Source organism: Rissa tridactyla, chromosome 3 (genome assembly GCF_028500815.1).
Source record: "Rissa tridactyla isolate bRisTri1 chromosome 3, bRisTri1.patW.cur.20221130, whole genome shotgun sequence".
In the NCBI taxonomy this organism is placed as follows: domain Eukaryota; kingdom Metazoa; phylum Chordata; class Aves; order Charadriiformes; family Laridae; genus Rissa; species Rissa tridactyla.
This window is the reverse complement of record NC_071468.1, coordinates 60,793,833-60,818,344: the sequence shown is the minus strand read 5'-3', so window position 1 is coordinate 60,818,344 and position 24,512 is coordinate 60,793,833. Positions and strand designations below refer to the sequence as shown.

Here is a 24,512-nt window from a genome sequence, read left to right as displayed (position 1 = left end):
CATTTATAAGCTGCTGCTCTGAGCCTTCCAGGTGGCAGTAACAATTAAAGTTGTTGCTTTTGACACTCTCTTAGTGTGCCCGAGACCAGTGTCCCCAGCAAGCAGACAGCCAACACTTCTTGCAGGCTGCGCAACCCACCAGCTCTTGATTCCCGGGGTGCCTCAGGCATGGGCTGCTGCAGGATTTTGTTTGGTAGCAACAGTTAGAAACCAAGCCGATGCTCCGCAGCCATGAGCAACTGTCGTCTCCATGCTGAATAAGTGTTCCAAGATTGGTTCAGTCCTTTTTTTCTGACATTCTTCTTTCTGTATCTGCCAATTCCCGTTCTCGTTAAGTTCATTTTCTGATCTGGAGCGCTGAAACTGCTCAGCTCATCGGGTTATAACTATCCTGGCTGCCTCCTGCCTTCTTCCAGCCCGTGTTGCGCTTAGCCATGGAGATGTTTCTCCGAGCCTGAGCCCAGGCTCCTGCCCAGGGTCTCCATAATTTCTTGTCAAGCACTCAAGCTTGTGAATGCAACTCTAAACAGTGCTGAAAAACTCAAAACTCATGGTTAGGAAGAGCTGCAGCACATGAGACAGGGACAACTGCCCCAGGCACACCTCTGAGGGCAGTGGCAAGTGGAGGCCAACAGGACCAGCCCCCGTGGGCTCCTGCTGCCACCGAGGTGGGAGCCTGGCCCTTTGCAGGGAGGGAGGAAGCAGTGCCTGGGGGGAGAGAGGAGGAGATGGCCGCGTGCACGGCAGCTGACAAGATGTCGTGCCACGGCTCCGATGAGCAGCGTGTCTTCAAACACGAGTTAATTTCTTTCTTTTATAAAAATACCTGCATACCGGCATTTGTTCTTCCATAAGTAATAGGATTTTAAGGAGAATGGGCTGCATTTTTGCTTTCTGCCTAATCTTTTAGCAGTTTGCTCCCCAAGCTAATTATTATTCTTTAAAAAAAACCCACGCATCTAAATGTACCTCAATACTAGACAGGGATTTTTTTGCTCACACGTTACAGTATGTAGTAAACAGAAACATCTTTTATACCCTTCCTGTAACACAATAGGTTTTAGCTTGCTATGCTATTCCTTTCATGTCCCTTTTCTAAGATGCACATTGTTACCCTCGATCACTCTTAAGAGAAATTTTTATCTTTGTCACCCTCTTCAGTCTCCTTTGGCTTCGAGCAGGACTTTTTGTAAGAAACTAGAACTATTTTCTAAGTGATAGGTTACCACCGATTGCTGTTACAAAATATTTCTGTTCCACTTTTAAGGACTGCAGAATTGGACACATCTTTTAAAGCGTGTTTTGTCCTACTACCAGTAATCTTTCTACTTATTTACATGGCTCCTACTGTCACGCTACCCAAATCCTAACAACATTCTTCTTTGAAAGAAAGGAAAGGGAAGGAAAGTGTTCTTAAACAGCAGAAAAGTGGGTGCCCAGCGGTTTAAGTTCTGGTCCAAAACAATACGTACGCTCCAATTCCTACTGTCACTGGTGTCAGTGACAAGCCAAAAGTCGAACATCTTCCTTTAATTTGGGCTTCAGTGACTTCTTCAAGGTCAAAGTTGAGAACTGCATGTATGTATCTGTGTAGATAAATAGCTTTCTTATATCACCAACCAAATACCATAAGCACAGGTGTGACTGTCTCTTTCCAATAAAGCCATCGCAGTCATTAAAAATGGTCTTTTCCTAAATAGCTTGTCCAGCTTAGCTGTCTGGTTCATAAGCCTTTGCAGCTCCAAAGCTGATGAAATCTACAAACACAGTCATAACTTCTGCTTACGGAAAGGAAAAGACTCCAAGAGCGCTGTAATAGGCAGGAGAACAGGGAAGGTCACAGGCGTCAGTTAAAGGGCTTAAGTTAAAGGAACACAATTTCTAAACTCTGAAAATAGCTATTATGGTAAAAAGCTTCTTACCCATGTCACTGTGTAAACATTAAGTAAATAAACAAAACACAAATTCTAAGCTATCAGGAGCAATGGTGACAAAGTAATGCTTTTAATGCTCTTTAAAAAAAGAGGTTTTATAGTCATAGAATTCTAATCACTCGTTTACATTAAAAAAAAGTTAAGGCATTTCTCAAATTTCTGAATACCAGCCGAATAAACTACAAACAGTTTCATGCTTAAGACAAGCATCCTCTAAGAGGCATATAATCAAGATTGAACTGTACTTGTATTCTTAATTCATTAGTGGAACTGTAAGGCCCTCTTCTGGATTATAAATTACTGCATGGGCAAGCAAAGTGCGTGGAAATGACAAAACCAACCAGCATTACGAAAAGATAAACAGCTCAAAGATATTTTCTTCGTACTATTACCAATTTAATCATCTGGCTTTCACATGTATCTGCTCATCTCACTCACTATAATTTAGTAGCTGAGCACAACTTCAACTTCTTAGTGGAGTCTTAACAATAAAACATTTCCTATGCTAGCATTCGTAAGAGGAGCGGACAGGATACTGCGCAGGCAGGTGATGCTTGCTTACGCTTATTAGCAATAGCGCACACAATCTGAGACGTGATTCTGCGTATATACCTGTCTACCTATGTATGTGACTTTCAGGAGTTATGTTTGAGAATTTGGCTTATGCGAGAGGGGGTGTAAAAAACAATGAAGAACCACTACAATGGTCTTATCTCAAATCTTCAAGGACTGTACAATTCCTTTTATGGTTTTTAATTAAATATACACACAAGGGCTGTGAAGGTCTTACAAATGTAACTTTCCAAGAGATTTACTCGGATTTGCCTAAGCAAACATTTACTATTGAAAAGCAAGATGCTTCTCCACAGACAGACAGAAAGAAAATATTCTAGAATGTGCTGTCCAGAATGGCATCATTTTAATGGATCCATCTGTCTGTAAACAAGTGAACTTGAGCCATAAATTTTCCTCTTTCTAAAAAACAGCCACTTATTCTTCTGCTTGGTCATGTATGATAACAGGAAATCACATACATAGAAATGCAGGAACAGGTAGTTTCCTATTAGTAAAAACTCTGTACAGAACATTAGACATAGTTTAATTGGACTGTACATTTTAAAAAAGAAGGATGCTTGAAACCTTCACGTATCATTTTTTGGTAAGTTTCTGTCCCCCATCAGTGTAGCGCTAATTTCGATGGTCCTTTTTCCGTACTTTGGATTTTGGTGCTGCCAAGAAGAAACAGAAAGGGAGAAAAAACATCAGAAGTGAATTACAGTAATACCAGTGCCAGCATTCTTTTAAATTAGGTTGGGATCAAAATGGATCCATTAATGTGAAACCTACCATTGGGATTTTCTTGTCTGTAGAAAGCTTTTAACATTTCCACTGCTTCTTTGGCACGATAGCCAGAAACACACTGTTCAAATTAGAAAGATGGTCATGAGCACATCTGAGAATAACATATTCTATGCTTCACAACAATGCCTTAAGTGCAGAATAATTGTAAACAACTGTGCTGTCTATTCCACTGATTTAACATGTACCTTCAACTATTTGGGGGTCAGAAAATCTCCTTTTCAGGCTGAATACCTCATACATTTGAAAAATACTATGTTGAGGCTTAGCAGAGTAAATAATTTCCCTAATAACTTGAAATTAGGCAAACAAACTTTCTTAGTAACCTAAATCTCCAATCTCTTTCTTATTCATATACTCTTCAAGCACTTGGAAGTGTAAGAGACATACACCTAGGTATTTGTAGATAAGATTCCCATCAAACATATGTCCACACACCTATTCTTTATTCCTAACAGTCACCTCTCAGACCTTTTTAGTCCTTCTAAAGTATTTTTCCAGGCCCTGAATATTAATGACAAAGTGTTTAAATGTTGCTAACACTTAACAGATTTCCACTCACACTGGGAAATAATGAATTACACCTATACATCCCCCTGCAGTTTCCTACAGAAACAAAGGAAGGATTTCTAGTAGCAAGAATCTCATCCTTCCTTTCTTCTGAACACACAGAAAAATTAAAATGCCACATGCCAATGTTAGCAAATGAACACTCTTCCAGTACTGACTATACAAATTAATTCAGATGCTAGTCTCACAAACACCTCGACAGAAAGATGCTTAATATTTTTACACTGGACTGACAAACAGTATCGTCTTGCTGACTAAAATTCTTTCTGAGCCTTGAGCTTTTAGTGCTTATTTACAGTGCTGATATATAATACTTATTTTTTACATCCATCAAATCATAAATGTTAAGTGTGGAAAAGAAACCTAAGAACCCTAATCAGTATCCTTGTATAAGGCAGATCAACTATGTATAATCTAATAAATATAATGCTATAAATACTCCCTATCTATATGTATGTATAGGTATACTAGTATAATGCTGTAAAACATTGAAGTTTATGTATTCTGTACCTCCACTGAATGCTTGTCCAGCCTTTCTTAAATGACAAAGATGCCTCATTCTCCCCAGACGGTCTGTCCCAGTTCTTCAGTATCCTTACTGTTCAGAAAGTTTCCTGATATCTAAACTCAATCTCCTCTGCTACTTTTGCAGTCCGTATTTATTTTGGGATTTCATCTATATGAAGTAGATCTAAGCTAATGCATTTCACCTCATATATGGATAGACTGGGAGCAAAAATACAATCGTTTCCAGTGTCTCAGCTAAAAAACAGTAACTTAGTAAGTTGCTGTTACTTGATCTTTAAGGATTATGTGTTTGTACATTCTGCTGCTTAAAATAATTTTTCCCTCATCTCTTCCTGCAGCATGCACTTACTTTCCTAAGTATTCCACATCTTTTAGATATATTTATTCCTTACCTTGTTCCACCAGTATAATTCTTTCCTTTCCTCTTCCATGCATCCTTTTAAGTATTTTAAGACTGTCATCAGGCTTTCCCTCAATTCTCCTTAATTTAAGGACTTAATTTTTTTACATAATTTTCTTGTAAAGTCAGGTTTACTTGACTTCTGATCATCGTTCATCTGAGTTCTCTTAAACTAATGCATAACATTCTCGAAGCGTGGTAATGAAGCTAGGCACAGTACCCTAGCTGAAAAACAAAGGAAAACATTTTATAGCTTACTTCAAATGGTTCTCCAGTGTCTACCATATCATCAGATGAGATGCTCAAAACTGAGCCACAGCCTCCAAATCGCTCATTTCGGCAACCATATATGACCCGTGGAATTTATGTGAATGAGTTAAGGTATTAAGTTAAAGCGCAAAGCAAGCAGGAAGTAAAGTAGCCTGATTTAAGGAGTCATTAAATTTCACTAAAATGTGCTTGTGCCTTTCACACTAAATTAGTTTGCACTACAATTCCTTCCTCATAAAATGAGAACTTACTTCTGAGTAAGGTAAGATGTATTGCTGAAGATGGACATCCAGCCTTCCTCAGAAAAGAAGCGCAAAACTCAAAAGAGGCATACGAAGCCATTGTTCAAAATCAAACACTGAACTGAGATTACCTCATTTTACATAATAACAGATATCTCTAAAATGTATTTTTACATCCCTAAAAGAAATCACTGTTTGTCATAATTGCACCATTTCTCTTTCATTCTTGAGTGTCTCACTATTTCCCAAGCAGTAAATGGAGGTGGGTGCAGACTCTCACACCATTAAGGTGGTGACCCTGATGGCTTTGCCTGACAGTGTCAAGCCCTTCCCTGTGGGCTCACTGCCAAAAGAGTAACATTTTGCCATATGGTTTCCCAGCACAAATAAGCACGAAAGGATACTCATCAAGCGCACGGCAGCTGCACACATGATGCAAGGCTCTACAGTTACGTACAATACTGTTTGTGGAAACACTTCTGTATAATCTCTGTTGTGTTGCTTGCACCAGTCAAGGACCCGATCAATTGCTACCATTTCTGCATGTCGAGTAGCCTAGGAGATAAAAACAAATGTTTTCTTAAAGTTCGCATTGATTCACAGCTTTAAACTTCTCACTTGTACAGATACAAATGAAATAAAATGCAATGTCATAAAATTATTCTTTCAAGCCAAAGACACGATGGCCTAACATCTAATTTATTAATAATGCAATTATTTTCACTTTTGTTAAAGAAGTAATGTAATGCTTTCTTGAGAAGACTCTTTTTAGTACACCCCTTTGCTGGTTCAAGCTGCAGAAGAAATTTCTTGCAGGCCAAACTGCGGAAGAAATACTCAGCCCAAGAAAGAACATATTCAACCTCAATCCACAAGTGCAAACCAGTTTTTTCTTCTACCTGTTCTTAGGCAGATGGTTGCTAGGCTTTTCGCTCAGAAGTTCTCCTCTCTCTGTCGTGCCAGCATAGTAAGACAAGACATGAAAGCTCTGGAGGCTGAAGGGACACACAAAGCCCAGTAGAACAACTCATCTAGCTCACTGTTCTTCCAAGGGCAAGAATGCAGGCTGGGTTACTTTCTCGGGAAATATTAAGGAACTGCTCCTAGCTGGTACCTTTTCCTCCCTCTCACAATGTTACCGTGCCTGCATGGAATGAATATGCTGTGAGTATGCAGTAATTTCGGTATGTTTCTGGAACTGCTTGGCCTACTGTGTAGACGCACTCGTTTCAGTTTGCATTCAGGTTTAATGCTGCCTGGGAATGCATACATGTACAGTAAATCCCTCAAGTAATAGGCAGGGATTGCAGCATATGCCTGATTACAAAAAGACAGAAGAATATTGATTTCTCTTTTTTTAATCCAAGACGACTGAATGATGAGTACCTCAGAGGTCACAGCAACAGGATGGCACAAAAGCCGGAACAGAAGAAGCGTTGACCTTAATTGCAGAGAGACAAAAACAACAGTAATGTCCCAGTATGGCTCTGGAACGTCTGCAGCAGTGTGTTTTGCCAATAAAAGTCACAGCAAAAATATCACAAAGTACTAGTTATGAAAGGACTCTCCAGTTACAAAGCCTGATGCTTATTTGCATTAAGGCTGTTAGTATGTTCCTTTTAATCTATTCTGGAAAAAGGATGTTTTTGACGTAGGCATTAGACTAAGACTTAATCAATCCAAATTATACTTGTACCTCTGCTACATATGTCTGTATGTGACTTCAGATAACTTCCTCTCAATACATGAACTTGGGTTAACGTTTCAGCACTATGAAGGTCTGTGGGGATAACTGTGAGATGCTGTACAATACGTGGGTTTAATACTGTTTAAAAACGTTTTAAAACTCCTATAGAGATCTATGTTGCCTATGCCTACATTAGCAAATAGTGCAGCGCAAGAGGAGTAGCGCAAAACAGTGCTGAGGACTCAACACCAATTCAGGGGAGCGCACACAGGCCTAGCTCCGGTTCAGTCCCATGAACAGTATAATCCCAGCAACAGCTGGGGTGCGTTAGGTATGCTCCCTGAGTGCATCTTTTCCGTATAGTTTCATCTGAAAGGAAGACATCTCTGAGACACAAACCAAAGCACGGTAAGCCGACACAATCAAGAAATGTATGTCATGAGTGCACTTGTGATCTGAACTAACACGGCAATGAACCCACTCGGAATAAAAACGTGGATCTGAATCAACATGCAGACGTGATTCCTCCAGAGCTACTAGTGAAATGTTGCCATGAAGGTTCCCTAGTTGAATAAATGAGATGACATCAGCTGAAATCTCAGTGCACACAACTTAGGGAGACAGAAAGCACAACATCCTCCAGCACAACATGCCTCAGAGCACCTACAGCTACCGTAACTCACAAGTGTTAAGTTGTGGCTATTCTAGTTTTGTGCCCTCAGATCAGAAGAGACATGAATACCATATTGGCTTTCTTGACTCCTGAGCACGAATTGAAAGCACGTAACCAATAAGCCTTCATTACCGGAGGAAAACATGCCTCTAACCTATGACACTGCTTTATACTGCGAACACTGAGTAGCTTTTAGGGCTCTGCTGATCTTGGGAGTGCAAGTTGAGAAAAGCCATGCGGCTGCTGTAAGTCATATTGGCTTCTGTGGTAATAGAAGCCAGCTATGCAGAAAGGATTACACTAATATAGAATATTACTACACCTCAGTGCATCCACGTGTTAAGTAACACATACTGGTTTGTTCGTCTCACCTCACGAAGACATGGGAACACCAGGACAAATTCACCACAGGGTGAGAAAGGATTATCCAAATTACAGGACAGTCTCCATATAGACCCTAACTAGACTATGGTTCTTAAGTCCCCAGATGCAGTCATTAGTTTTCCAAGTTAAGATGACTATGGTAGAGGTTTATAAAAATGAAGAAAAATGTGGAAAAGCAACCAGTAAATTGTAATTTATTATTTCTCATAACAAGCGGACAGCCAATGAAATTATCAGGCAGCAGATTTTAAACAAACAAAAGGAAGTACTCTTTCACAAAGCACATAATTAAATTGTGGAACTCATTGCCACAGGATGCTATGGAAGCCAAAACCATAAATGAGTTCAAAAAAGGTTTAGACAAATTCATGAGGGATATGTGCACAGACAGCTATCAGAAACAACGATCCAGATACAGTCCTGGGCTCTGGAAGTCCATAAACTACTCACTTTCAGAACTGGAAAGGATGTGCAAGAGGAAGGTTTACACTACTCTCTCCTTGTTTCTTGAGCTCCTTCCTTAAGCACCTGCTAAAGGTCCCTCTTAAAGAGAAGATATGGGGGAAAAACCGACCTTCTAGGTTGTTTTGTATTGAGCTATGACTAAATAGCCTTTTTTATTGACTTGCTGTGTGTAAAATAACATACAAAAAAGATTATTTTCATTTTGAGTCACTGACTCAATTCATAAGCTTCTATAAACCCCTACAGTTTTTTAACTTACCCTATCTTACACGTTATTTTAAAGCCAAAAGAACAAAAGCAGGTGACAAGGCAAAAAGAGAATTGTTACAGAATGGCAAATGATGTTCCAAGAAAGTATTTGAAGCTGACGTCAGTGGGGAAAAAACCTTGACAAAGCCTTAAAATAGTGCCCCAAACCGTGGCAAATGTTTTATAGACAAATAAAGATACCATCACTGCCCTGAAAAGCTTACCTTCTAAATCTTAGACAAGAATTAACAAGTGAGAGTAAAGGGGGCCAAAGCTCGAAGTTCTATATTATCTTGTGGCTTCATTAGTAATTTAAAAGTGCAAACAGTACTTCATTTTCAAATATCATGTACTGTTCTTGCAAGATCGTCTGCGCAAAAACACATGCTACAATGACCCAACAGGAGGTAACAGAGGAGAAGTCTGCATGTATCAACAAAGGACCTAAGTCAGACAGGATTTCAGTGGGAAGCGAATGATTGCATCACACTGTCGCAGATGGAGGGACACACGTCACTCGCAAGAGAGAAGCAGGAATATATTTTATTGATATAAAGTTAACAAAGTTCAATGGTAAATGTGACAGTGGTTTAACAAGATTTGATGGCAAGGTACACTTGATTATTTAGGATAGGGTCAGACAAAACTGTTATGGAGCCCCTTCCATTGAGTCACGAGGTTCAGAGAGGACCCCCTTGCGTTCTGAACTCCTGCCCTTAGAGGTGTCTAGGGGCGGATGGATCCTAACTTAGTTCCAGATTTGGTCAACGGTTTATGTCTAAAGGATTTTATATGCGCAATCAGTCCTTTATATCACTTAGCTAAGATTTCAAAGTTTCAGAGGGCTTATTCCCAATTCACTTACTGAGTATCTGATGTGATAAGGAGTCTCTCAACGTCAAAGAGTAATCTTGAGAGGCATCCCTAACTCAAGGGGAGATTCTGGTGTGCAGCCCACTGCCATGCAGGAGGGCTCAAAGGGCTCTTGGGCTGCTCACTATTTGTGGGGGTAAGATGATGGACTCATAGTCATATTTACATACCGACTGCAGATACTCGTTTCTTCCAAATTTGGCTCAAGTTGGACATTGACCAGCACTGTGGTTATGTGGGCACATTGCCATAAATTAGCCATTGGCTGTTGTGTTGTTATCTGTCTTCCCTAAACCCACTTTGAGCCAGATGCAGCCATCATGACCAGACACATCCATCATGACCAGACACATCCATCACGACCAACACTGGTGGTTATCGCTTGAACAGGGTTATGGGAAAAGGTCAGGTCAGGGTGGGGGGAAGCACACCATCACACACACACGGGAATAAAGATGCGGGGAAAAAAAAAAAAAAAAAAAAGAGTTCTAGTTGGAAGGGTCACATACATCTTAAGCAATAAAATTTTCAGGTTGGTCTGAGGCAAGACTGTGAACAAGCAAGTGTGGGAGCTGCCAGAGGGAACGCAGTACTGGCACAAGCTTGTGACTGTTATTGCCAGGCTGTTGAAAACTAATGTCTTACACAGACATTTGTTGCACTGTTGCCCAATGAATACAAGTAATGACATGCCTAACTATTCTGAAATGCTGATGCCACAGCCATGCTCCTAAAAAAATAAAACAAACACAGCTGTATACAAACTCCCTTCGTCCAACAGCAACTTCTTCCAGCAGAATGCGATGATGATCAATAATTTTGTAAATAACTTCCACAGAGTAAGAAGCAGCATCTGACATTAATGTGTTCTGTGATGGACATGCAGGGCAGAAATAAAGTATGCAGGGTGACAGGAGACAGGTTGAAAAAAAAAAAATCAGACAGCTTTCAACAACTAAATCTTTTTGCCAAAGCGAGCAGTTTAGGAGCAGAATGAAAGAGAGCATAAAGAAGACACTACCTGCTCCTAACTCCAGTCAGTTAGATCAGAGGACGCAGGGGCATACTTAAGGAGAAGACAGGGAATTTATTTGACACAAAGCCTAGTGGCAAGTTGATTCCTGAGCAAGGGCAAAATTGTAGGGAAGGACTACACATCTATCTGGATAAATGATCAATTTTTAAAAGTGGAAAGAAAGTTTGCAAGGAGTGAAAAAAGCCAATAGCAAAGACTAAAGGAAGAATCATCAAATGCCAACGTTGCAGAACAAATTGCATAAAAAGTAAAAATGTCTTGAGACAAAACATGTGAAAAAGGACTTAGAACTACTACAGTGACCTTAGTACTATTCCAAAACAAAATTAATATTTTTCCTTTTCAATAAAAATGACGTGGAGACTATGGTCAAAAGATATGAGTACGGAAGCAGAAATTACAGCATAAGGCATAAAGAATTACAATGCTGAAATGATGAAATTGCCTAGGGCATGGAAGAGAAATGAGGGGCAAAACCCGCAGTTGACAGATCATCAGAAAAAATACTAAGAACGTGTGCATGAGGATGACAATCCCATAGCAATGTTTTTGATATATATATGTGTGTGTATATATATATATATATATATATAACGTGACTGAAACCTGTCAGAGCAAATAGAGTCACTGTAACGAAAACTAGGAAGGACACATAAACCTGACATCTACAGATCCAGGATAGTCTCAACAGCAAAACATGCACCATAACAAACTTTTAAGGTAATATTACAGGACTAGTCTATAAAAGGGAAATGAAATAGAATACAACGTGGATTTACATAAGATAGCTGACAGTAAATTAACCTAGTAACTTTCTTTGACAAACGTTTTTTTCTAGGCAAGAGAAACACCAGTCTCATCTCCCTGAACTTCTACAAAGCACCTGGCACAGCACAACACATGAAATTATTGTCAGTCTGGGGACAACAGCATAGCACAAGAAATGTAAGGTGAGCAGGCAAAGAGAAGAAGTTGCACTGAAAGGGGAAATACTCTTCCAGAGGGAACTAATTAGCAAAGATGCTCAAAGATAATTTTGCTTGAATGTTTTCAGTCGTGAAATTGGTATTAACTGGAGAAACACAATGTGATGTCTTTCATGTGATGAACGACATTATCAGAAGACACAAGGTCAGAGTATCACTCAAGAAGTGGATGGCCTTACAGATGGGAGTAAAAAACCAAAAACAGCAAAAGAAGAATAACAAAACAGCATTAAAGACCAAGGCAGCTCCAGAAAAGATGGGTGGACTTATTTCCAGGAAAAGTGGGAAGTATTATGGTTATCAAACAAGGCACAAGAGAAAGTCCATCTGGAATAAAGCATACAGTTCTGGTTAAGTGAATTCAAAAAGATGAAACAAAGCTGGAATGGATGTATACAAGAATTATTAGAATGAGCACAGAAAGAAAGCCTGTGTTCTGAGAGAAGATTAAATACCTGATTTGGGGAAAACAGGGAAAAACAAAAGCCAAAAGGGAATATGACTTTAAATACCTCCAAACTATGTAAAATAAAGGATGATGCTGGCACAAGAACACAGAGATATAAATGGACCATAAAAAGTTTAAAACTGGAAATCAGATGTTTTCTAGCCACCTGAGGAATAATGTTCTGGAGAAGTCCTCCAATGTGAGGTGGGATGAGAAACTAGTTAGGACCTTGACAAATTTACAATGTCTGCTGGAGCTGCCTTGATGGCTCAAGAGGGTGGGTTTTTTTTCCCAGGATGGTTCTTAAATAATGCCAGAAATTGTTAGGAGAAAACTGAAAACAATTTCCTGCATTCAGATTTCCCAGTAAGTGCCTCTTTCATGCTCACATTTTCTTTTAGACTATGTGGAGCAATTAAGTAGCTGATACAAAATTTAGAAGCACTGAGTATCTGGCATTTCCAATCGTGCAATATAAGCATTTATGAAAATTAAGCCACAAAAGAACTGAAACTTGAGCTAAACAGAAATTGAAAAAAGGACTGTCTTTCAAAGATATTAACAGCATACTGTTTCCAAAATGCAGACAAATTTTTTACACCAGACTGCTTGGATTTAAGCACATTCCTTCAGGTAATCCTGATGTTCACACACAAAAAAAAAAGTCCAAAAGCTTCCCTAATATTTTTAAGTTGATTCTGATTTAGTTACCGGTCTTGTCAGTTATGTTTTGCCCACGTGATTTTTACACAGCATTAATATCTCTGGCACAATTTTCCCAAGTCTCTACTTCCCCACAGTGTTTACACTGATTTAACTTGAGATACCTAGCTTCTCTGTCATCTGCCTTTCTTGAGTTGTATTAGAATCATTTTAATATGTTATGGATTATCCTATAGCACAAGTTAGTATAATGATCTTTTTTTTATTGTTACATTTTTGAGGTTAAAAGACTCATTTCCACCTTTCATTATATTTTCATATTGGAGACATCTAATACAAGTTACAGCCAGATCCTGCAATCAGATCCATTTATACAAAATTTCCAGTTGCACAAAATCCCTGTTGGCTTTAATGGGTCTCTCAGCATGTATAAGATCTAATTTGATATCTAAAATTGCAAGCATCACGTCTCAAATTTACAGGCAATGTTTTATTTTAGAAAGAACAACTTTTAGAAGAACAACTTCTGTAAACTAGAGGTGAGATTTTTGTCAGCCTGCACATTCTGTAACTCTACGCAACTCCCCAATTTCTTGTATTACCCCTGCCCCTTCCAAAATGAGCCTATTATCCGCCCCGCCGGTGCCGGGGGGGGGGTAAGACCGAGCCTGGCCCCAACTCACGTTCTTCGTCTCGTTGACCTCGTTCCTGCCCCTGCCGATGACCTCCCCGTTGTACACCACCAGGCAACCGACGGGAACCTCCCCGTTCTCCAGAGCCTCTTTAGCCTACAGGACGGACGGACGGACAAACAAACGAGACAGGCTTTAACGAAGCCCCGTCCTCCCGCCCCCTCGGCGCTGCCGCGAGGGAGGCCGCGGCCCGCCTGCCGCGGGGCTCCCCTCAGGCCTCCCCCGAGGCTTCCCCCCACCCCGCGGCGGGAGAGCGGAGCCCGCCCGCCCGCCCACACCCCTCACGCTCGGGGGCCGGCGGGAGCACCCCCTCCGCCCGCACTGACCACGTCAAGGGCCTGGTCCATCCAGGCCAGCACCGCCGCCTCCTCCTCCTCCGCCATGGCCGGCACCAGCGGAGCGCGGGCGTTGTTTCCGGGGGGTCGGGCGGCCGGGCACCGCGGGCGGTGCCGCTGCTGCCACCGCCCCTTCCGCCGACGCGGAGAGCCGAGGGGCGGCCGGGCGCGCAGGATGCTCCGGTCCCTCTGGAGTTTCCTCAAGCGGCACAAGAAGAAGTGCCTCGTCCTCGGCACCTTCCTCGGCGGTGAGTACCCGGCAGCCGGGCCGAGGGGCGGTGGCGGTGGGTGATAGCGGGGCTCGGCGCCGAGCCGGCCTCGGGGCCTCCCCGCTGAAGCGCTCTCGCTTCCCTCCGGGGAGGCGGCCGCTGAGCCCGACCGGCCCTCCCCCGGTGGTCGCTCGGGTTCCCCGCTGTCAGGGAAGCTCGTCGGCCGCCGGGCGAGCCCGTTGCCGGCCGCTGGCGTGACCGGCCCGACGGTACCGCGGGGCCCGGCCGGCCTCCTCCCCGCCTCGCCGGCGCTGCGGGCGGCGGGCTGTGGCGCAGGGAGCTCCGCGGCGGCCTGGAGCGGCCCCGCGCCTCGCTGGTGGCACCAAGAAGCGGCCGCCCACCGCCTTGGGGAGAGAGCGGTGGCGGGGGGGGGACCCCGTCGGCAGGGAGGAAAATACGCACATCGTCCCCTAAGGACCCAAACGCGGGGAGTCAGGTCGCCCCGGGGGCTCTTACGGCGGGTGTTGGTGGTGGTTTGCCCGGTGAAACGTTGTTTCAAAGCGTGGCTGACGTTTGTGTTACTACTTTTAGGAGGGAGGCTGAAAACCTGTGCTTTTAAAAGTGACTCCGGCGTTGAGGTGAATTGTCAAATATCAACCAACTGCGGACACAAAACTTTACTGGAGAGGAGGGTTTACATTAATTATTCAAGCTGTTCTTTCTCCCTTAAGGCTCTTGTATAACCTGTAGGGTCTGGTAAGCTCCTCCTTTCCTTGGAGTTATTATAGGGTTATTTGTAGTCGGATTTAAAGTAACGTCTTGGATCTGCCTCTCTGTTTAATAACAAAGTGTGTGTCTGTGCAGCTGGAGATTAGATGCTCCTCCAAAGGTACAGCCATGTCTTTGCATGATCAGTCATCAGATTTACTTATATCTTATGCAAATGGTGCAGAATTAAACATTACAGAGTTGCTAAGGAAAGTTTGTATTTGCTTATATCCACTGGAATTTGCCTGATCAGTTAAGCATTTTGTCTTCTGTTTAGATGAGGTCTCTTGTGAAGGTGAATTGTATATACTTGTGACTTGCCTTGCTTGTTGTGTCCTTTGCATCCTTTCAGCATGAATTCCTTCTGTACTTTTCCAAAGAGCACCAATTAATACACAATGATAGGTTAGATGATGGTTACTGAAGTCAGACCGCTTCACCCTTTCACCTGCAGGTTTTCTGACTCATCAAGTACAGGGGAACGTAATGTTTACAGGTTTCTGAGCCACCACACTTAAAAACCCACCATATTAAGTAAACAGATTTACTTTAACATACCAGACTGTAACCTGCAAGCTGTTCCCCCTCCCCTTCAGCTGTCTTTGTGAGAGTGGTGGGGGACAAATGGGAATAGTAAAAACATCAGTTATCCTGGTTTCAGCTATTAAATATGGATCGATGTCCAAATAGGAAAGGAAATACTGGGGAGCTTGTGGCTCTTGGTAGTCCTCATAGCCTGAAACCCTAAATTCATCATGTATAAACAGCCCTCTGCCAGCCTGCAAACAATCCTAACATCACTGAATTTGCGGCTTTTTTTCTTTTGATTGGTGTTTATGTACAGCTTAGTGTCACTTTCACTAAAATGCTACTGACTGGATGAAGTACACTTTAAAAAAAGATCATCAGGGACTAAAATATAGTCATTTAAGGTACGACCAGTCAAAAAAACACCAAGGTGCTTCTCTTGTATTTCAACTTCTTGCATTCTCTTGCATTTCAACTTGTCACTGAAAATATTGAACTATACTGTCATTGTCTGTAGCATGGATCAAGCACCTGCTTCCTCAGGCTGTGTTGTATTTGAGGACTCTGTAGAGAATTGCTTTTTTGTATTTGAGACTCTGTAGTTAATCAGGGCATCTGCAAGCAGGAGAACATCATTAGCTGCCACCAGCTGCAACATGCACCATGGTATTTTAGGGCAGCCTTGGAGATGGAGGGATTTACTGCGGAGTGCTGCACTACAGTTGTTCAGCAACTGAATCTTGAGTGCTTTGGCCATCTACGTATTAGTTATGGATCAGACCTTAAAATAACTCCAGGAGCTATGGTAATGCCACCACCAATGAATCAGAGCTCCGAGATCCACAAAGGACTCTCCTCCATAAAATACTGCCTGATAGGTAAAGGTAGAATGCAACTTTACATCGCTGCTTTTACATGAAGACTCGAAGAATATTTGAAAGTGGCTGAATGTTTTAAGAAAAGCATCCAAATCTGCTGCTTTAATAGCAGAGACTGAAATCTACATCTCTCTGGTGTTTGTTTTTTTTTTAAAGAGCTGTAGGTGCATTTTCTGGGAACCAGGATGTAACAAGGGAAATGGGACATCACAGGGTTTAATGATTTTAAGTCTTTTACTGGCACATGGTCAGAGATTAATGTGAATATTTAATGATTCTTTAGACAGTGCAGAGTAGTCTCCACATTATTACTGCTACAGTGTCGTATCAGTGTTATGTTACTGAAGAATTATTGCACCAGAATCTGAGTTGGTTGGTAGCCTTTCCTCTGTTTACTGACGTGGATGCCTTCTGTGTTATCAGTGACTGTCATTATTAGTGTAATTTCTGTCAATCCCAACACTGCAACAGATTTTTCTGCTTATGAAGATACAAAACTAATAAATAAGAGCTAAAATTGAGGGAAAAGCAACTGTAATAGGTGTAACTTTCCCTTAACCATAGAGCAGGGTTGAAAAGATCTCAACTTAGCAAAGACCCTGTACAGCCTCTTTCTTCAGAAGTCTGTTCTTTTAGTAATATAAAGCAATTTATTTACTAAGAAGACTTAAATCTCTTTAAGCAAGCAAAATCTAGTACTCTGGGATCAAACTCACTAGAAATATTTAAAATAGAGAGAGAGTTCGCATGACAGAGCTGCAAGGACGTGTTATGTTCACTTGTTCTTATTGGATAGATAGATTTACCTTAAAGTGGTTTCTCTCTGTGCTCAGTGTTCAAGGTAGACTTCAATGGATGTTACAAAATGATTCACTGTTGAAATTCTCTTGTTGCAGTGGGAGAGCAAGTTCAGGGTGTGTCTGCAATGTATAGTTCTGATTTCAGTGGTGAATGAATTATTGCTTAATTTCATCTGTTGCAACCTTTGGCTTGCAGAAAGTGCATTTCAGTTCAGAAGTCTAGACAGGCTTAGCAAAGAAAGTTGTCTTGGTTTGTGAGTGAGTGCAGTGGTGTTAAATAGGTTTTGGTGGGACTCAGCTGTGCCAAGAGAATGTCTTTAGTGCCTTTTTATTTTGAATATGGTTTTCAACCATAATGGAACAGGTGTATGGTTATTTGATGCATGGCTTGCATGTACATAAGGACAAACCACAACTTACAGAGCTGTCAGTGTTCTGGAAGGATGCAGGCTTCTGTATATCGGCACAGTTTCTACCTAATGAAATTCTTAAAACTGAAAATTTTCCCTTGATTTTTTTTTTTCCTGAGGGAATTATGGTAGTGAGAGTAAAGGCTGAGAGAAAGGCAAGGGCTGAGGGTAAGCCATAACTTGCATCATGTGAGAAATATCCTACCTGTTCAGTGCCACTGGCATAAATATGTAAGAGCCCACAGATTTTGTAAGCTACTTCCATTACTTACATTTAGATGGGAAGAGTCTTTGCAGTACCACAGAAGAGGGCTACACAGACAAATTAAAGCATATTTACCTTAATTCACTGTTAACAGATGAATTAAAGTGTTGCTTCCACAGGATATGGGTATTGTAGACCCTGGGTGTTCCATGTTGTAGGACAGTGTTGTAGTTTAAGCCCGGCCAGCAACTAAGCACCACACAACTGCTCACTCACACTGCCCACCCGTTCTGTGGTGGGATGGGGGAGAGAATTGGAAGGGTAAAAGTGAGAAAACTCATGTGTTGAGATAAAAACATTACAATGCTTTAAAAAAGGAATAATAATAATAATAAAAATTGCAAGGAAAAGAGGTGGGGGAATAAATAACAAAAAGAAAGAAAATGTGATGCAAATGAAGACAATTGCTCACCACAAAACGGCCAATGCCCAACAAGTCTCTGAGCAGTGGCCCCCCCCACCAACATCCCTCTTAGTTTTATTGCTGAGCATGATGTCATATGGTATGGAACATCCCTTCGTCCAGTTGGGGTCAGCTGTGCCACCTATGTCCCCTCCTAACTTCTTGTTCACCCCCAGCCTGCTCGCTGGTGGGGTGGTGTGAGGAGCAGAAAAGGCCTTGACTTCGTTTAAGCACTGCTCAGCAATAACGAAAACATTTCTGTATTATCAACATTCTTTTCAGCACAAATCCAAAACACAGCCCTGTACCAGCTGCTATGAAGAAAATTAATGCTAGCCCAGCCAAAACCAGCACAGACAACCAATACACATGTAAATACATTTCACTTTGTAGATCAATTTTAAAGCAGTACAAATTGTAGTTTGAGATCCTTACTGAGGTTCCTGTACCTGAAGGTTCTGGAATCAGCTGATGTAGTCCTAGTTTGTACCACTCAACTGTTTCTGAACTCTGTGTGAATCAGAAGTGTTGGAACTATTGTATAGTTTACATTTTAATGAAGGCAGAAAGGCAGAAAAAGGTTTACATAGCAATTATCTTTTGGGTAGTTTTATTATTGCTGAATTTTCTTAATTCCTCGTTTTGCACGGAACATATGGGAACGATTCAGTATGGTGTTGGATCTATACAACAGTTTAGCTAATTAGGCATGAGTAAAATGTTGCTGCTGCCACTTTTTGCAGAACTCCTATCCCATACTGAGAGGTAAAATTGAGTTCTATTAGCTATTGTAAAAATTTGGTGTTCACTTTGCTTATTTGTAACAACAGGGATTTTCAAAATGTCAGTTTTGTTTCTATAGATACCTTAGCTGACTTGACATGACAGCTCTTGGGATGTGGCTTTCTGTGGTCTGGCTTCCAAGTGACAGTGCTTTCATGTGATGCATTCAGTCTGGACTTAAAAGTCTGTGTTATTTTCAGGTCTTCCGAATTAGCGCTACATCGCATATCAATATAGATAGACAAGGTAGTTCTAAAGTAAAAGGTGAACACACATGCAGACTGACTCCCAGGCTGGCGGCGCCTTGAAATGTCCCATAAGCTGGAGACTTGCAGAGGCTGTGATGCCGCATTCAGGCGCGAGTGACTAGTGGGCAGAAATTCATTGTCACAAAGCTGACAACAAGGACAAGTAACAGAGGCAGTCTGCTACTGACATCCAGTCTTTTTTGTTGTTCGTTTGTTTTTGCTTGAGCCGTGTGGATGTTGGAACATTTACCTTGGATAACTTCTAATGCATTGCATTCCCAAAGATGAAGATGGTACTGGAGTGAATAACATCAGTTAATGATGGGTGAAAGTTACAGCTTGGTTCAGGGGAAGGGGATAGGATAAGACTAGTAAGTAGCTGGTGTTACATCATTTTAGACAAGTGTTTTTTCTGGAAATGTCTTGTTAAACCTGGGTGACTGCTAATGCAACTTTGGACCCTCACGAGGCACAGCAGTTCTTAGTACAGAGCAATCACACAGCTTTAACAATGAAGTATCAAGCAATTAGCTGTCTCAATCTTAATTATAAAGGTGCTACTCCAGCGTATCACTCAAGGGCATGCACATGATTCTTCTTGAATTGTTTGCATGTGTCCTGTGTACATTCAGGAAGAGTCTTTTTTTTATACTTATGACTTTTCTGCTACAAACCCTGAAGTTAAAGGATTTATTGGGGAAGGGGATAAACAACAGTGGTCATTTGGACAAGTGAAAATGTGTGAATGTAACATGAAAAATGTGGTGGAATAAAATGATTGGAAAAATCTTGTGTTCAAAAATTATTTGCTTATACTAAAGAAGTTGTTGCTGTTTCAGTATGTTAGCTGGGAAAAAACATTTTTGGTGGGTCTTTGTGGAAACAGAGATTCATAAAGGGACGATCAGATCCTCAAGGGTAGAAGATTGGGGCTAGAGAGTAGGAATCGGGCATAATAAGAAATGACAGCCACAGTCAAGCCCCACTGAAGCTGAGGTTCTTCCTATGGACAAGTTTCAGGACCAAATGAAGGAAGTGTTGGTCTGTAACATTTTTGTCCTATATGATTTTTAAGACTCAAGTTTTGTCTGTAACTTCTACTAATTTTATAAAGATATCTTTTTTAAAAAAATAAATTTTCATCCATCTCCAGACCTGTGCATTTCAGTTTCTTTTCTCTATTCTTTGTTTTTGTTACCCCTACCTTTTTGCTTCAATCTCGTCAGTACTAGTTGTTCACGTTGCAGTAGTACCAAAAATGCCTTCTTTGAAAGGCAAGATATCTCTTCTCAGAACAGTTTCTTATACTGATTTAAGTCGTTACCCTTGACACTTTAATTTTGAAAACATTATTTCTGAGTATTACTTTGTCAACCAGTATTAAAATACTCAAGACCCACGTATCCCCCAAAAAACGCTATGCAGCCTTATGGTTTAAAATCAAAGAAAGGGGCTGGAGGGGCCTTCCTCACATTTTTAAAGCAGCTTGTAATATGAAATTCTCTCTGTAGGAGTCTATTTACTGGGAAAATATGGGCAGAAGAAAATCAGAGAAATCCAAGAACGAGAGGCAGCTGAATACATTGCCCAAGCGCGAAGGCAGTACCATTTTGAAAGTAATCAGAGGACATGCAATATGACAGGTAAGATAAGGAACTGGCTAATGTTCTTGATAGGTGGAATTATTTGGGGTTTATACTATATATTGACAGAGTGGAAGAAGAATAAGAGATGTAGGGGAATTCAAAACCTTAATTAAATACTAGTGGATAAATAGAGTTGTTTTGCATAATAAAGACAGAATCTGAAGAAAAGAAGATTGAAGGGATTTCTAAGGGTCATCTTTACCCTTGGTTTGAACACATACATCGATAATGCATACAAATGTACGTGTAAATTATAGTTTTTTGGCACTTGAAGACCATTTGTATATTGCCCTAAACTGTATGTGGTATTGAGGTGTGAAACAGCACCCAGACTCAAACAGTACTGAATTTACAGCAGGATTGTTTTATTCATTATAGCAGTTAGTTAGTAAGTTAGTTAGTTAGTAAGCTACGCAGAGAGCTTGGTGGGTAACTTTTGTTAAAAAATAGGCAGCACATCAGACCACTAGTTCCCTACATTTCAGCAGTTAAAAGGTACCTGACTAGCTGCGGACCAAAAAGGGGAAATGTTTATATTACAGCACTGGTCTTCAAATTTTTGGAGAGGAGATGGTACACTGGAGTTTAACAAAATTCTTGTCATTCCTGTAAATACAGGCCATTCAAAACTATTTCTATAAAACAGACTGGGCAGCATTTTTTTTTTCTCCTGTTGAAATTTGTTCTTGGGTGGCTGCAAATTTTTTCTGTGTACTCTGTTTACCCTGACGTGAAATACCCTGCTATTTGGTTTTCATCTTTTCATTTTCTAGTGCTGGGATTGATTTTACTGCAAGGACTAAATTTTTCTTTGCCCTTCATTTTATGAAGTACCTTCTGCCTGTCAGCATGCATTCTTGTCAAGATTTTTCATATTTTGTTGATAGTATTTTCCCTGTTCTGTGCATGCTTGTTTTCCATTTCCTGTTCCCGTCGTATAGCAGCAGATTGGACACTGAATGTTCTGAAAGTAAAGGATTTTTTTTCCCACGAGCTTTCTTTTGTTTAAAATGTACCTTTCTCTGGTTCTCTTGTTGCGGAAAAAAAACCAAACCTCAGATCTTTTTCTTCTCATTTGGAGAAATGCAACAGTGTAGATTTTCAGCAGATTTTCTTATAAGGAGTTGAAGGCACGTATATGCAGGATGTGAGTACACATTTGCAGCTAGAGCCAACAAAGACATGTAGCCACGTTAGGGCAGCACCATGCACAAGCTCACAAGAGGCACGCGGGTAATTGCACTTCTGAGTACTCCCAGGGTTTTCTGTTTTCCTGTTTTGCTTGTCCTCCCAGCTTTTCCTCTTGAGCAATGAGATTTACATTGTACAGCAGCTGTTGAGAGCTGGGGATAGGTTTATGGTGGCTTTTTTTTACTTTGACAGATTATTTTTCTGTTTTGTTTTGTTGTTTTTTTTCTCTTAATAACAGTGCTGTCAATGCTTCCAACATTGAGGGATGCCTTAATGCATCAGTTAAATTCCGAGAGTCTCACATCCCTTCTTAAAAACAGGTAAGACTGTTTTGTTAATTGTGTTAAAGATGACTTGTTTTGATCACAAGATAAGGTGGTTTTCAAATTATATATTTATAATGTAGAGACCATGCAGGATGTTGGTTCTGTGTCCCATTGAGTCACTAGTGTTAAACTCTTTTGAAATCGCCATGTAGATATTTTGTGTCATATTAGATGTCTTTTGATAGGTATGGCTGGCATTTTCCAAGCATTACAAGAAATAATAGTTCCTTTAAGATGCTGCAGTGAGAGCCATGGTTTTTGATGAAGTGCTTATAAGATAGGCAGATAAATTATTTACAGGATCTAGTCCTCTTTTAAACACAACAGAGTATCTTGACTGAATTGTTGATATTGTGTTTGTGAAAATGTAAAAATCTTATCACGGTCAGACTTGAATAGTAGTGGAGAGTATCCGAGATGAGATTGCAAATGGATGTAAGAAATGAGAAGTAATTTTTTTTTTTTTAAGTAGAACAATTAGGGGCATGTCATACATTAAAAGGAATGCATCCCTGTTAGAAAACACCTTTGATTTCCTTATAACTGCAGGAACAAATAGCATATTTTTAAATACATAAAGTGCATAATAGCATACCTTAAAAGTAGAGTAAGATGCTTGGCATTTGGCACAGAGTAAAAGTGTTATGTAGGCAGTTAACACTGTTTCTGACTCACTCTAGACTGCCTTTCTAGTTTTCCTCCCACTGGCTTATTTATATAGCTATAACTTCAGCTGACCAGTATTTAATAGGCTACCTATCCAGTCATTGTCTTTTTTCAGTCAAAAAACCTCCCACAACAAGGCAACAGAATGTGATATTTAAAGTGGGAATTACAGCCTGAACAATGTTTTTATAACAGATTATCTGAGAATTTGCAACTGTAATTGAATATTATTTACCCCAAACAACAAGAAATTAGGAAAAGTTAATTTTAATGGAGTTCTTAATGTATTTTTCATAATAAGAGTTTTACTCAATGAAAAATTAACCTGAATGAACAAGAGATCTTGTGGATCACCAGATTTGCCCTCTGGACTGTGCAGCAAAATAGTCTACAAAGGCTTGTAATCCTGTGTTGTCCTTGAAGACGTGTAATGCATTAGTTTGTAGCATGCGTTCTTTTGTCAAAATACATCTGGTATCTCTGACTGGTTTGACTAGTTGAAACAGTTTACGAGTACCGTGACGCACTTCTGAATTCCTATAATCCCAGTGAAAATAGAAATGAGAGTTTTTGATATTATTGTTATGCATTTCTGAAAACAAATAATTTTTTTTTAAATGCCGGTTACATGCAATACCCTGTAAGCATGGATGTCCATTCAGAGTGTATCTTACCATGGAGTTTGTGTCTTAATGCTTCCTTTTTTGCCTTATGCTGAGGAAGTTTTAGCTAGAGGCTTGAACTTCTTGAACTAAAAAGCTAGAGGAGGGGTTGGGAAAGCACGGATCACAGAATGAGCCATCAGGGCTCTTTCCACTTTAAAGTGAGTCTTTGAAGAAGCTCTGCGTTCTCGTGCTACACATGGACGTTGGGATTTGTTTTCTTTCCACTTTGATTTGAGAAGATGTATTAAATGACTTCAGGCCTTTGAGTGAGTGCCATTGTTGTTGAATGTACAAAAAACTAGATATGGAGATTTACCTTTCTTAAGGTCCCTGAAGATGTATTCTTTTTCTCACACAATCTATGTTATGAGTTAACATGTTATGCATCTGTGTTACCATATGTCACAGATTGTGTTATGGCTTAGGTAAACTCCTTTAACATAAAATCTGTTCACTTCCTAAAATTCAAAACCTTTTTACATCGTTTTAGTAATTTGGGGTGGCCAGTGGTAGGTTGAGGGTGTCAAAGTCTTCAGTCTTCCAGAGAAACTTGTAAAGAGGGAGCAGCACACAAGACCACAGATGTTCTTGCTCTGCCTGACCTCCTCTTTGCAAAGCAATGCGATTGACTGAGATGGGGCGAAGTACCTGCTGCTGTAGCCTTGCAGATGTTGTGTGTCTCCCACCTGTTCAGCACTCGGCTTTATTTCAAACCTGTATCTTTTTGTTTGCGTCGCATTTTGCTTCCATAGCAGATAATGGTTTTCCAAATAAATAAATGTGAAATAGAAGCTGAGTTTTGAATAGCAGCTGAGTCTTAGTAAATTACAGCAGTGAAAAATCCATTTCCACTGTTAGGCTTAATACTTGCGGCATTAAATTGTTACCTGGCTGTTACCTTATGTTGTGAGGAGAAACTCGGTAAGCATGAG

General features: G+C 40.6%; 2 protein-coding genes across 5 annotated transcripts in view; one reads left to right on the top strand and one right to left on the bottom strand.

The window, feature by feature from the left end:
• Positions 1 to 1,988: 1,988 nt before the first annotated feature.
• ADAT2 (adenosine deaminase tRNA specific 2) lies at positions 1,989 to 13,906 on the bottom strand. The gene is made up of 6 exons (XM_054194089.1): positions 13,786 to 13,906; positions 13,451 to 13,555; positions 5,708 to 5,858; positions 5,050 to 5,156; positions 3,282 to 3,354; positions 1,989 to 3,163 (listed from the first exon to the last, which is right to left on the bottom strand). Exons 1-6 carry the CDS (start codon positions 13,840 to 13,842, stop codon positions 3,123 to 3,125), a joined length of 534 nt encoding a protein of 177 aa, XP_054050064.1. The 5' UTR covers positions 13,843 to 13,906; the 3' UTR covers positions 1,989 to 3,122.
• A 7-nt stretch (positions 13,907 to 13,913) lies between these two features.
• PEX3 (peroxisomal biogenesis factor 3) overlaps positions 13,914 to 24,512 on the top strand; it is a 24,363-nt gene continuing 13,764 nt past the window's right edge. For all 4 annotated transcript variants that reach the window (XM_054194086.1, XM_054194088.1, XM_054194087.1 and 1 more), the window contains exons 1-3: positions 13,914 to 14,042; positions 20,598 to 20,729; positions 22,162 to 22,243. In XM_054194086.1, the coding sequence (XP_054050061.1) occupies positions 13,970 to 14,042; positions 20,598 to 20,729; positions 22,162 to 22,243 (287 nt within the window). In that variant the 5' untranslated portion in view covers positions 13,914 to 13,969. The remainder of the gene's footprint in view (positions 14,043 to 20,597; positions 20,730 to 22,161; positions 22,244 to 24,512) is intronic.